Below are 12,327 nucleotides of genomic sequence, written 5' to 3'. Positions count from 1 at the left end.
TTAGACGAGTAGGCACTTTCCTGCACCCCTTCCGATCGGGCAACAAGTCAGAACCGGGGAAGGCTGCTCGTAACCGCAAAAAGTGCATCCGAGACGACCTTCACCAAAAAAATACTACATTTCTGACACGTACGCCGTGCCATAGTGTGCTGGCAATACCTGATGCAGCACGGAGGCCTGGCGTGCCTGCGTGTTATCTACAGAAAACGCATTTTAACATAAAAATGACGCCTGCTAAGAGTGCTCCTTGGGGATTCCCATCCCGTGTACTGGGTGCTGCTCCTGGCTCTGCCGCTCAAGTATCCCACTCCAAGGCAAATTTTAAAATTTTATTTAAAAAAAAAATAAAATAAACGGCATGCTGCCTTTAACATACCATTAAAGACAAACTAGTATGTGAAAACCTGGGAACTTTCACTGAGTTCAGATTAAATTTCTTTGGGGTTACTTTCCTCCCCACCGAGGGGTCCAGGGTGCACAACCCCCCTTTCATTTTGTTAGGTCCTTAGCTGAGGACGCGCAGGGCTGGGGGTGGACCTCCTCTCCTCCTCCTCCTCCTCCTCCTCGGCGGTGGGTGACGCTGGGAGCTGGCAGTCCTGTGCGGCAGCCGAGGAGGCAGGCAGCGCGCTTCATCCCTGTAGACCACGGTTTCGCGTTCCAGCTTCCCTTGTGCCAGAGCGAGCACCCATCCAGCCATCCAGTGAGTTTGTCTTGGGCACGGATTCGTGAATTATTTTTTTCGGTGAGGTTAATTTTCAAGCGGATGAACACGGTTCATCCCCGCGGATGCAAGACGTGGTGTGCCAGGAGTACGCGGCTGCCGTGGGGTCACTTCTAGCAACAGCCCGAAGTCGGGCTCAATTAATCTGGCTGCAAAACGTTACCCAACTGCGGGCGGTTGAATCCGAAGCGTTGCAATACTGCAACTGCCCAAATCCAATTAAAAATACGCAACTACCGCAACCTGATGCCCCCAGCCATGCCGAGAGCCGGGGCCACCACGCTCTGCCCGAGCCCCCGTGCCCGCTCACCTGCACGCCCCGGCGTGCTCCAAGGAACAGCAAAGGCTTTTGAAAACAATCCCCTATTCCTAGCACGGCAAAACACACGCACGATAAAAACACGAGCATTTAACAATCCAATCCATCTTTATTTTGGTAGTACTTTCTGGTGGAAAAGGACAAACCTCGGCTTTATAAATACAGCAAAGTGGTAAAAGAAAGACGGGTGTATAAAATAAACCGCAAATGATTCAAAGCGCCTGACGGCAGTATCAGGAGGAGTATTACAAACGTGTCACCTTTAGACCCAACACCTTCTGTTTCTGCTACCAGAGTACTGGATACTGGCCACATAAACGACTTCACTCGCTACACAGAGATATTTTTAAAGAAGGGCTTTTCCTGGTAACGTAAACAAAATCAGACACATTAAATTCCTCCATATAAAAATACAACCTTATAACACCACCACAAAGTAAATGCATTTTGCACGTTTTGGATGTACTAGCTGACTATTTCTCACAACAACCCTGCAAGGTAACTGCAACCCATCGTACCTGGGAACGGCGGCACAAAGTGAATTGATTTGCCCCAAGTCCCGCAGTCAGCCCAAACCCAGCTGCCTCGGCTCCGTTTTACCTCCTAGAGCGCAAACCGGGTGTGCGGATTGTACAGCTGGGATTTGGCATGTCACCGGCAACAGCTCAACAGAGGGACTTAAAATTGCAGGAGTAAAGCTCTCGCATTTCCAGGGGATTCCGTGGTTCAATTTTGCATGTGTTTTCCCTATTCTGGCAATTATAGACATCACACGACACTTTGAAAGACTTCTGATACAATGTACTATGACTCCAGCGATGTTTTGGGGTGGCGTCTTACGCCACATTGACACATGACGTCACCACGCCGAAAAGATCCCACCCCAAATACGCAGTTAACTTCACGAGCCAAATTCTTTGCACGTGTAGCTGCGTGAACACAGTGCCACCATCAACTGGGTTACTCCAGGGTAAACAGGAATAGTACCAAATGGAGCAAATCTAGCTGCTAATGAAAGATTTCATATGATCCACTTGAAATGTTAGAAAATAAGAAACTGTTTTAAATAGGGTGACGTAATCTAGACAGCACAGAACTATTTTACAGACTATTAACTCTAAGTTAAAGAATAACATTGACAGAAGACTTCAAGGTTAACTGGTCACAACTGTACTTTCCTAAGTTCACACGAAAAGAGCGTGCTGTGCATTGCGGGACAGATGTGCAAGCGACACTCGGCTGAAACACCATTTACAGAGAGAGATGGAAGAAACGTGGGATCTGGGGAAGACGCTCTTAGCTTGTACGTACAGACACGGGAAAGTATCCCGAGACAAAATTCCGGGTCCCACCTTCGCTTCAAATAAAGGAAAATGCTTAGAGACACCGGCCAGCAGCAGGGATGCAGCTGGGAGCAAGGGGCTGGGGGTTCCCAGGGGCTAAACAAAAGGCTGCACAAACAAAAAGAGCTGAATTTGGGTCATTTTTCTTTGCTTACAGGGAAGCGTCAGCCCTAGAAGGGCTTCTGGAACTGCAGTTTCGAGGCTGGTGCTGTAATCCTGGTTCTTTACCTCGGTTTTGTTTCCAGCACAGGAGGGTCGGGCGTACGCAAGGACCACGGCTCAGGGCTCATCAGAACGGGCAGAGTCACGCTCCGCGCTCCCAAAGGGAAGGAACCTTCCCCTGGGGAAGCAGTCAGGACGTCCAGGTGTTTCTGCAGTTCTTGGGCTCAAATTTTAACTACGCAACAAAATCTGTACATTTATACGCAATCTACAGGTACGAAAGAGGAAGCAAAAGTTTTACATCAAGAGTTCACATCTCCTCAGAGTAGAGTAGGAAACTAATGAAAACAGAATTTGGCTCAACGTGGTAACAAACCACTATCAGACATCTAGCATACATTATTGCCTGATAATTATAAACATGACACAGAACCACCTTAACCCACAGTTTGCTGAGTTTTCACAAGAAAAACAAAGGTCTTTCCTAACTTTAATGTGAAAATATATAATTGATATGACTTATGAAGCCAATGTTTCGATACAAATGCATCTCTATATTTGTTCATTGCAGAACACAATGCACTGTTAACAATCTTTTATTTCACCTTATAAAACTAAAAAAAGTGACGATGGCTTTGTGTAGAAAAAACAAAATAACGTATTTTCAACATACATCTGTCATGTCTTAGGATGAAGGATTACATACTCTGCTTTTCTTAGTGCTTCTATGCAAACCAAAGGCACCATTCCTACCAACGAGGCTGTGAATTTGGATCTTTTTATTTTGGGTTTACGAAGGTGAATGAAAAATCGCCAGGCCAGGACAAAGCAAACGTTCTGCGCTGAGCACGCTACTGCCTTACTTATTGCCATCACAAGGTAATAGCAACGGATTAGGAAGTACTGTTGCATGTACTCAGGAATTCACTGTCAAGAAAAATGAAAACATCTAAAAAGGACTGTCTCTAAAACCAGCTGGCAGGATACACACCGTTACACCCAACAAAAGGATTAGACTGTTTTTAATGAAGACGAGAAATACTCACATCTCTGCAAACCCCGTAACTACACAGTTATGTCTTTGTACTTTTACCAAGCGGGGGAAAGAAAGCATCCACTTCTGTACACCCCCTTTAACCCGACAGCGCATGCATAACGAACACCAACGCCACCCAGAACCGCAGCACGAGTCAGCCCCATCTGCCAACGTGCGACAGAACGGGATCTAAGTGTCGACGAGTGCCATATTATATCCGTGAATGAACGTTTTCACACCGGGTGGACACCAAGCTAAGCTCGCAGTGTAATTCGGGACCCTCTTTGCAGTGAATACAATTGCTTTGGCGTGGTTTTTCCCCTCTCTTCTCAAGCAGGTGCATCTTCTAAGCATAAGCAGGGACGGGTCAGCCGGCGGGGGAGCAGGACCTTGCGGAGCCACGTGTCTGCACGGCACCTCGTCGGGCAGGCAGCAATGCCCAACCCAGGGCAGGGGGCACGGCACGACCCTGCGAACCAGCGAGCGGGTCCCACAGCGCGGGATGCTCCAGCGGCAACTGGTTTTGCTCAAACGCACGATTTTCCAGTCGCGCCAGCCCAACCTCAAGCAGCCAGCCCCGACGCCGGCGCAGCACGGCCGAGGGAGGAAGGCAGAAGGATGCTCCTGCACAAGTGACCAACACCAGGAGATGACCGACTGTCGCGGCAGCGGCTTCTCGCTCAATGCAAACCGGGAAACAGCGAGGGGAGAAGGAATTTCAGATCAGCCAGAATAACGGTGGGGACGCTCACCGCTATTCCAGCGTTATGCCTAAGGCCAGGATGGTGGAACACGCTCAATGCTTCCAAATACGATTTTCCTTGTCCATCCCAGCTCCGAAGTTTTCCGCGCTCACGTGCAAACGTGCGCACAGAGGATCATCGCTGGCACAAAACACGAGCTGCCGAGCAGATCTGGACCATAAGGAGCTCAGAAAACGACTCGGTCTTCCTGCGTCCTCTCCCACCACAGCGTGCTGTTCAGGGTGCCGAAGCTGCTGTCCTCCTCCTCCTGCTCTTTAGCAAGCTCCACGAAAACCTGGGACAGACAGAAAGGATGCAAATACACCAGGGTCCTTGTAGGAGCTTTCTTTGTCACAAATAGAATTCATGCTAAAAACCTCACAAGTATTGAATGTGTTGCTTCATCTCCGAGTAGGAAGTTTTTAGCATTTTGGGTTTTTTGTCCTTGCTCCTACGCTCCCACCTCATTTTTTCAAGAGCACAATGAACAGGAAGTTGAACCGAATACACACTGAAGGACATTTATCGTCAGCAATAACTAATCCAGAATAAGCAATAATAAGCCTCAGCTTCACCCTCCTTTCCAAAACGAACAGCAATGCCCGTCGTTTGAATAAATCAGAGCGGCACTTCCACTAACGCCTCAAATTTATTTTGCTCCAGTCACTGCAGTTGGCATCTTATTTTTGAAGGAGAAACTGGGAATAAAAAGGAGCAGGGGATCTGGCAGTCCCGATTCACTTTGGAAAAGGGGACTTCGGTTCCCCAAAAATGCCCGAAAGCCAGGCAGGGGGGACAAGCTGCCTGCGCAGGGCTCAGCACCCCCTCCCCATCCACTACGGCTTGCCCAGACTGGATGCACGACTCCTGCGTGGCAGGGGCAAAGCGAATCCACCCAGGACGCCTGCGAAAACCCCGTCAAAAAACCTGCGACACCTTCGCGTGGCAGGGTTTACTTCCACCAAATATAATTTGCTTTAACATACCTGCTCCAGTGTTGCCTGAGAAAAGCTGTACTCCTCGATGTTGAAGGCGTGTTTTACTGTTAAAGAATCAACGAGAGCGTGTATTTAGGAATACTTTGCTATCTAACACATCTGGATTTAAAGCATTTTAAGCACTTATTCTTCATTTCATAAGAAACAGAGAGTTGGGAAACCATTAATAGCACAAAAAATAAATTAAATGGATTTGAAACAGAAAGGCAAAAGTGCCACTGCATGGCAAATGTGTCAGTTATAGGAGACAAAATGATTTCTGTATGTGAAGCATGGCAAGTGCTTAATTACCTTCTTCCAGCTTGGAAAAGGAATGTGAAAGCGACTGTACGTCTTCTTTAGGAATTTTATATGCCAAAATAGAAGCAAAACTAGAACAAAGAAAAAAAAGCGAATTTAGCTTCAGGTAAAATTACTCAAAGCAGAAATATTAATATCCAAGTGAGCGGATTTACACTCATTTTCTGAAGGTTACTCCAGGCACTCTGACTAGCCATCACCATCCAAGGCAACAGGAACGCTGCGGCTCCAGCAGACCGGCTGGTTTATAACCTGTCTCAAGGATCCCAGTCCAGGTGCATCAGCTGAGATCCCCCTGAGACCGCTCTATGATTGATACGCTCTTCAGCTAAGGTTCAACCATTTATATTCTCCCTATAAACTAATGAAAGAAAAATCGCTGCCCAGCACTCCCAAAGTTACGAGGTTTTGCCTTTCAAATGAACTTAGAGAGAGGTCACGGGATCTCTCGGGACTTTGCATCATCCAGTGGTTCCTGCAACCCAGACTCCCGAACGGGGGATTGCTCTACCCCACGCATTTGCTTCTGAAAGATGAACTCTCTTCCAAACCTCCTGACCTGAAGAAGGCTCCTTACACAATGCCTGCACTGTCCTTTCTGGAGAGTCATCAGCAGTCACTGAGCCAGACCCTCGAGTTCATACGGCAGAAATTCTAAGCTGTTCGGGGAAAAAAAAAAAAAACAACCAACCCGCCCTCAAACTTTGAGGTACCCCCAGAAAACATTCAGACATTTCTAGGTAAGGGTCAGAGACTCAGTGACTCAGATTTTCCCAGGGACCCTGACCGAGGAGGAAGCCATCAGGCACCAGCTATGCAGACACTGAGTTTTGCTTCCTCCACGCTGAACTTCTGCACGCAGGGCTCGCAGCCACTGCCCTGGCAGCTTTTGCTGGCCTGCAAAACCCTTCCTCTTTTTGTTTTTTAAGCTATGCGTAAACATTTTTTATACGTTTTACTATCACGGCATTCGCTACTTGGTGCCAAGTTGCTGTTGAGAAATCAGGGGCTTGTATTAACATCAACGTTTTCCACGTGTTTGTTAAACTTCACCTTTCCTGACGATTCGCGTTTGGGAAGATGTGCAAGATCTGGCTCTGCAGATACTCCACCTGCTGTACATCTGCTGTTTCTTTTAATTTCATTTCCAAGAAGTATCCTCTGCCAAACTTACTCTTCAGGTGTTGGACAGTACCTATACATCTACCAATTGCAGAGAGAAAATAAGAGTATAACTAATAATAAAAATAACTTCTAAACAGACCCTTTTTGCAGTTTAATTTTTCTCCAAGTTGAAGGTGCAAACAAATTGTCTCTCTGTATTTTCATATCAATATATCCTAGTTGACAGCTGTCCTATCCTCCCTGCCACAACACCCGCCCGCAGGGGAGGGCTCCGGCGGTACCTGAGCTGCCCGGACACCAGGATGGCCACACGGTCACAGACAGCATCTGCCTCTTCCATGTAGTGAGTGGTCAGGATAGCTGCTCTCTCCTTATTTTTAAATGCTGCTCGAATTGCCCGCCTACAAAACATAACAAAAAAAAAAAAAATCCCTGAATGAAACATTTGGCACCTAACAGTAAATCCTGGGTGAGCAGGAAAAGAGGACCGTGATGGTCAAACACAAACCCTGTATTTCATGGACCAGTAATACTCCCACAGCAACAATTAACACCTGAATTTTTCACAAAGATGGCTCAAACCTCATACTCCTTATATTATTTTAAAGAGTTGACTTTCAAGTTTTTAACGCTATTTTGGGAGAGGGCACAGACGAAGTGGACCTGCCACGAAGGTCGGGTTGATTCCCCGTTTATGGCTCTCCCTGGCATTAACAGGGCTAACGCAGACGAAAAGTAGGGAAATTCCCAAAGAGAAACAAGCCGGTGGCCAGCACGGCCCTGGTGGCACTCACCACATGTGCTGCTTGGCTTTTGGATCCATCCCCGTTGATGGTTCATCCAAGAGTGTGACCTGCGGGTTGCCCAGCATGCTCAGGGCAAAGCACAGCTGGGAGGAAGGCAGAGAGAAGGGGTAAGGACACAGCGGCTGCTGGAGACACCCAACACGGCGCCTCGAGAAGCTCCCCCCTACCTTGCGTTTCAGCCCTACGCCCAGCTTCTTCGTTGTCTTCTGCAGGTGGTCCTTCAAATCCAGGGCACTCGCGATGCTGCGGAAGGGGGAGGACTGCATGTGAACAGCTGAGAGGGTGATGGTTCGGCTCCCCCCTCATCACACAGTATGCGAACCTCTCATTTGAAGAGCTCAAATATTTGTATATAAAGTATAAAAAAAGCAAAGCAATAAGCAGAATTGGAGCTGGGTGCTTCCATAAAAACCTCCTGCCCTGTGTCCTAGAGGAGGTGACAACCAAGAAATGGCTCCGAGCCCGGGGCTCACCATCCTCGCAGCCTCTGCAAAGGTCATCGTTAGCACTTCATAACTTTAAAACCAAACAAAACCAAACCACCCCCCCCAAAAAAACCCCAACAACCAACACCAAATAAAAACCACAACAAAAAAATCCACTGTAAATACCAGCTGAATTTTGTGTGGCTGAATCTGTATCTCCTAACCTACAAATTCACACTTGCTGAATTTGCTGAAAAGATCCAATCAGACATAAATGAACAGAAATATTGCCTTAGGAGTTGTGGGGGAAGGGAAAAAAAAAGCCCTAAGAAAAATACAGCTAAAACCTTAAACATTTCTGTAATAAACTGCTTACCGTTTTATGACTTCCTTAACATCGGTCTGACTCATTCCTTTGATAGCGCCATAAATTTCAAAGTGTTCCTGCAATGTGATATCCGGCCAAAGCGGATTCGTTTGAGGACAGTATCCCACAAATTTCACCGAGTCATCTTCGCTGTTCAGTCCAAAAGCATAATCTCCCATCAGAACCTTCAAGGGAAAGGTACAGACCTTACTCAATAACATAAGTTTCAGAATTATTTTTGTAAAGTTTTAGCAAAAAACACTTGGGAATGCTTGCAATAATAGTAATAAAAGTTAAATATAGAATCGTTTTTTATTTAGTTTGCAGCATGCAACATACCTGCCCACTGGTTGGCTCAATCTCTCCAACGAGCATATTAATTAGCGTGCTTTTCCCAGCTCCGTTGGGCCCTAACAACCCCAGTATTTCTCCTAAAGGATGGATGACACACAAAACATTGCCCGGGAGGTCAGGTAAATGGATTCAAGAGTCATCTTTGTAAATAAACCAGCTCAACAGCAAGTAATTTAACTCCGACCTTTTTTTACGCAGAGGCACACATGTTTCGTTGCCACTTTCTTTATTTTCCTCCCCAGAAGAAATTCCTTTCTCTCATCAAACTCTTTGTGCAAGCTGCTGACCAGGATTGCTGGCATCTAGTAGAGAAGAGGGAAGTGGCTGCAGATCCCAGCAGCTCTGGGAAACCTCCGGATTCGGGGTGCGGGTAGCGCCCGTGGGCGCGCAGCATTACCTCCTCGCTTTTGGGGCTGCTCAGTATTTCCTGGACTCGCAGCCTCTCCGCCTTCACGTCTTCATCTTCGTTCTCATCATGCGGGACGTCTGGGAACTTCCAGGTTCTCGTTTTCGTGAAACATTTTCTAAGGGGAGGAAAATAACGTGATGCCTCCGCTCGGCATTCAGGTGGAATAAAGCTCTCGGAGAAATCGGTCGAGGTTTGCTCGCTGCTTTGATGCTTTGGGAGAAGCCCCAAAAGAGCAGAAAGAGCTGTCGGCGATCGCAGCTTCGTCATCTTTGTGCCGAGCTCTCTGCTGGGGTACGCAGCTCTAGCCACGCAGGGGGAAAGGAAATTCGGAACCGATCTGCTTCGTTAGGGACAAGTCATCGCCGCCCCAGCGGGCGGCCGCAGCGCGGCTCAACCTTCGCTGCAGCGCACGTCGCACAGCTGCTGCCTCCTGTTACGCACCATCGTAACAGGCATTAAACCCTGCAATTACCCCTGTTTTCATATGGCAGATGTCCTTATAAAATTCCCGATACCGCACTCATATAACTTAAAAGGAAGTAAAAATAATATTTCTGCACTTTATTGACTGAATTTCAGACAACGAAAGTTAGGAGAAGAAATTCTTTAGGCACTTGGGATGGGCTATAACCACAGGTATTTTATTTTCTGCAATATCCCCCATAGCTCTACGCTGCATATTCCAGTTTAACCACCAGCATCGGTTTTAAAAACGGCTTCTTTGGACTGTTACTTTTTAAAAGTCTATTCAACAGAGACACACCTGAAAAATGGATCCTCTCTAACTGTCCTCCCTCCGTTCTTCAGCTCGAAGCATCGCAGTAGGAAGAGCCACACGGCGCACTGCAAATAGGGCTAAAACGGACAAATACAGTTCTGGTTACCCGGAGTGCTGCCAGCCCTGCGAGGCTGGCGATCCTATAGGTGACCCTGCAGCTGACCCTATAGGTGACCCCACAGGTGACCCTACAGGTGACCCCCACCAGCGCGAGGAGTGACAAGAAGCTCCAGCTCTTCACCACCGCAGACGTGCTGATGTTTCCAAGAAGATGAAATACAGCGTTAGGTGCTGCTCAGTGGGTCGACAACCAGACTCTGCTAAGATTTCATGGCAATTATTTGGGGTTTTTGGAGAGAGAAGGGACTGTCCCCTGCTCTGGAGTTCTTGCTCCATCAGCACGGACTCCCAGAATAATCAGGATTAATTTTGGCACCGTTAATAAGATCACTGAAGCAGCAGATGTTGACCTGGTCGGCACAGCAGCTTTTACTGATACTGTTCACGCTGCCACGGGATGCAGAGCTGCAGGCTCCAGTGATGCTCGGTGTTACATCAAATCTTTTATTAATAAAGATGCCTGAACAGAAGGGGCCTCCCAGCAGGAGTTAGCAATTCTCTACAGCAAATATGGCAACTAATCAAATAATCATACTTACAGCTATAACTGCTACCAGGAGCCGGTCCCACGGGTCGTAGTATCCTCCGTTCTTTCGTTTGCCTTTCCATGAGACCTGACAGTGCAAAAAAACCACGTTCAGGTAAATAATCACCTACCAGGGACTGCATATTCCGCACTGCACTTTAATCTCAAACCAGTCATTTAAATTACGTTGCTCAAGCACTTTCTGAGCTCTGCAGAGACCCTGCTTGCACCAGTCTGACACCAGTAAACTTCCATCAAAGTCCCTGGGGCTGCTCCCAGTTTAAAGCCACCAACTCCCAACCAATCCATCTCCCATCACCGCGTTCGCTCAGCTCCGCAGGCTGAGAAACGCACGGTTTTCCTTTAGATAGTTAATAGAAGACTCGCTTCCTTCCTCCTTTTAAAGTCGCAACACACTGCTTACAGGGGAAAAAAAAAAAAAAGTGACTTTTCACCAGCAGTTGTTACTCTTCACATACGGAATGGCTACGGGTGACATTACACCACGGGGCAGGTATCTGCTGTCTCGTTATCATTAAAGACGCCCACCCAACCCCAGCCATCTACAAATGCTCTGGAGAGGATTTCTTGTGTCCCCTTACCTTGATAAAACAAATCAGACAGCCAATGAGGGGATAAATAGGAATGAAGATGGAGAAGACATAATGCAGGATGGTGGTCACCAGGTAATAGTCCAGAAAAAAGGCCACTTCAGTGACAACTGTACAGAGCAAGGCTGTCTGCACAAGACAAAAGGGAAAAAAAAAAAAAAGTCCATTTTCATTCTGTTCAGGCTTTCCAAGCATATGTTATCTAATCTGAGGCACATTTTTTAAAGCTTTTATCATTTAGGATATAGCAGTAGTACAGAGACATTGTTAAACGTTTCAAATTCCTTCTGCATTAAGGACGCAGCGCTAAATAAAATAACTGGGAAACCTGTTGTGGCTTTGGAGATTATCAATCTTCCTAGCTAACCGAAACCAAGGTAAAGCTACTCACCACTGAAAATATAAATGACCAAAACTCTTTTGTATTCTGGACTTTTTTAAATGTGAAGGAGACCACGTAAGTGAAGAGCACGACTGACGGGACATAGCCAATCAGGCAAAAAATCTGCAAAGATAGGAAAGGTTTCTCAGGAAATGTACAGCGAGAACCAGGGGGTGCATTTTTTGTATAAGCATCAGTTGGAATTACTGTAGTGTGCCACATAACTCTGGATTCACCTTTGTCACTTAATTTGACATATTTTGCCACCTTGGTACAAACAGCATCTTCTATTAAAGACACAAATTAAAGAATACATGGATAGGCAGGAACCTCCCTCAGTTTCCTTTAAACTTATTTCCCTTTTTTTTTTTCTTTTTATAACACAGGCTCCCATAAACGTTGACCTGAAGATTTTGGCAAATATTAGGAATTTCCACCCTTCAGCCTTAGCGTTTTCACAGAAATTAAAACAAGGGTAGATGCACTGGTAGAAAAATAGCCCTGCAGCGCAACAGTCACATCCCAAACCTGATTAACTCCGAGCTTCTGGGAAAGCAGCTAGGAAAATCTGATTCTTCTCAATTACAGCCAATATCTCAGGGAAGCCCGCTCTGAATATAAAAGACATGAAGACCTGTAGTATCTTCAATTTAATCGTATGCTGCAATTCATTGCAGGGCTGGTCTGTGCTCAAAGTCACCGTAGCCTCGTCATTAGCAGCACGCCGATGCAAATGGAGCAATTATCAATCGGCAGCAGAGAGCACAAAGCTGACTGAGCAAGCAGGGCAAAAAAGGATGGA

At 46.7% G+C, this 12,327-nt stretch overlaps 1 protein-coding gene across 7 annotated transcripts in view; it reads right to left on the bottom strand.

Annotated features, from left to right (window-relative positions):
• Positions 1 to 1,129: 1,129 nt before the first annotated feature.
• The window catches only part of ABCA5 (ATP binding cassette subfamily A member 5), a 34,170-nt gene continuing 22,972 nt past the window's right edge, over positions 1,130 to 12,327 (bottom strand). For all 7 annotated transcript variants that reach the window (XM_054846506.1, XM_054846509.1, XM_054846508.1 and 4 more), the window contains 15 exons: positions 11,535 to 11,648; positions 11,135 to 11,272; positions 10,546 to 10,620; positions 9,872 to 9,963; positions 9,097 to 9,223; positions 8,884 to 9,001; positions 8,685 to 8,776; positions 8,355 to 8,530; positions 7,721 to 7,796; positions 7,542 to 7,636; positions 7,029 to 7,148; positions 6,676 to 6,825; positions 5,614 to 5,693; positions 5,311 to 5,366; positions 1,130 to 4,619 (listed from right to left, as the gene is read on the bottom strand). In XM_054846506.1, coding sequence (XP_054702481.1) covers positions 4,512 to 4,619; positions 5,311 to 5,366; positions 5,614 to 5,693; positions 6,676 to 6,825; positions 7,029 to 7,148; positions 7,542 to 7,636; positions 7,721 to 7,796; positions 8,355 to 8,530; positions 8,685 to 8,776; positions 8,884 to 9,001; positions 9,097 to 9,223; positions 9,872 to 9,963; positions 10,546 to 10,620; positions 11,135 to 11,272; positions 11,535 to 11,648 — 1,617 coding nt within the window. In that variant the 3' untranslated portion in view covers positions 1,130 to 4,511. The remainder of the gene's footprint in view (positions 4,620 to 5,310; positions 5,367 to 5,613; positions 5,694 to 6,675; positions 6,826 to 7,028; positions 7,149 to 7,541; positions 7,637 to 7,720; positions 7,797 to 8,354; positions 8,531 to 8,684; positions 8,777 to 8,883; positions 9,002 to 9,096; positions 9,224 to 9,871; positions 9,964 to 10,545; positions 10,621 to 11,134; positions 11,273 to 11,534; positions 11,649 to 12,327) is intronic.

Source organism: Grus americana, chromosome 18 (assembly GCF_028858705.1).
Source record: "Grus americana isolate bGruAme1 chromosome 18, bGruAme1.mat, whole genome shotgun sequence".
In the NCBI taxonomy this organism is placed as follows: domain Eukaryota; kingdom Metazoa; phylum Chordata; class Aves; order Gruiformes; family Gruidae; genus Grus; species Grus americana.
The sequence above is the reverse complement of the archived record's forward strand: the minus strand, read 5'-3'. Positions and strand labels throughout refer to the sequence as shown.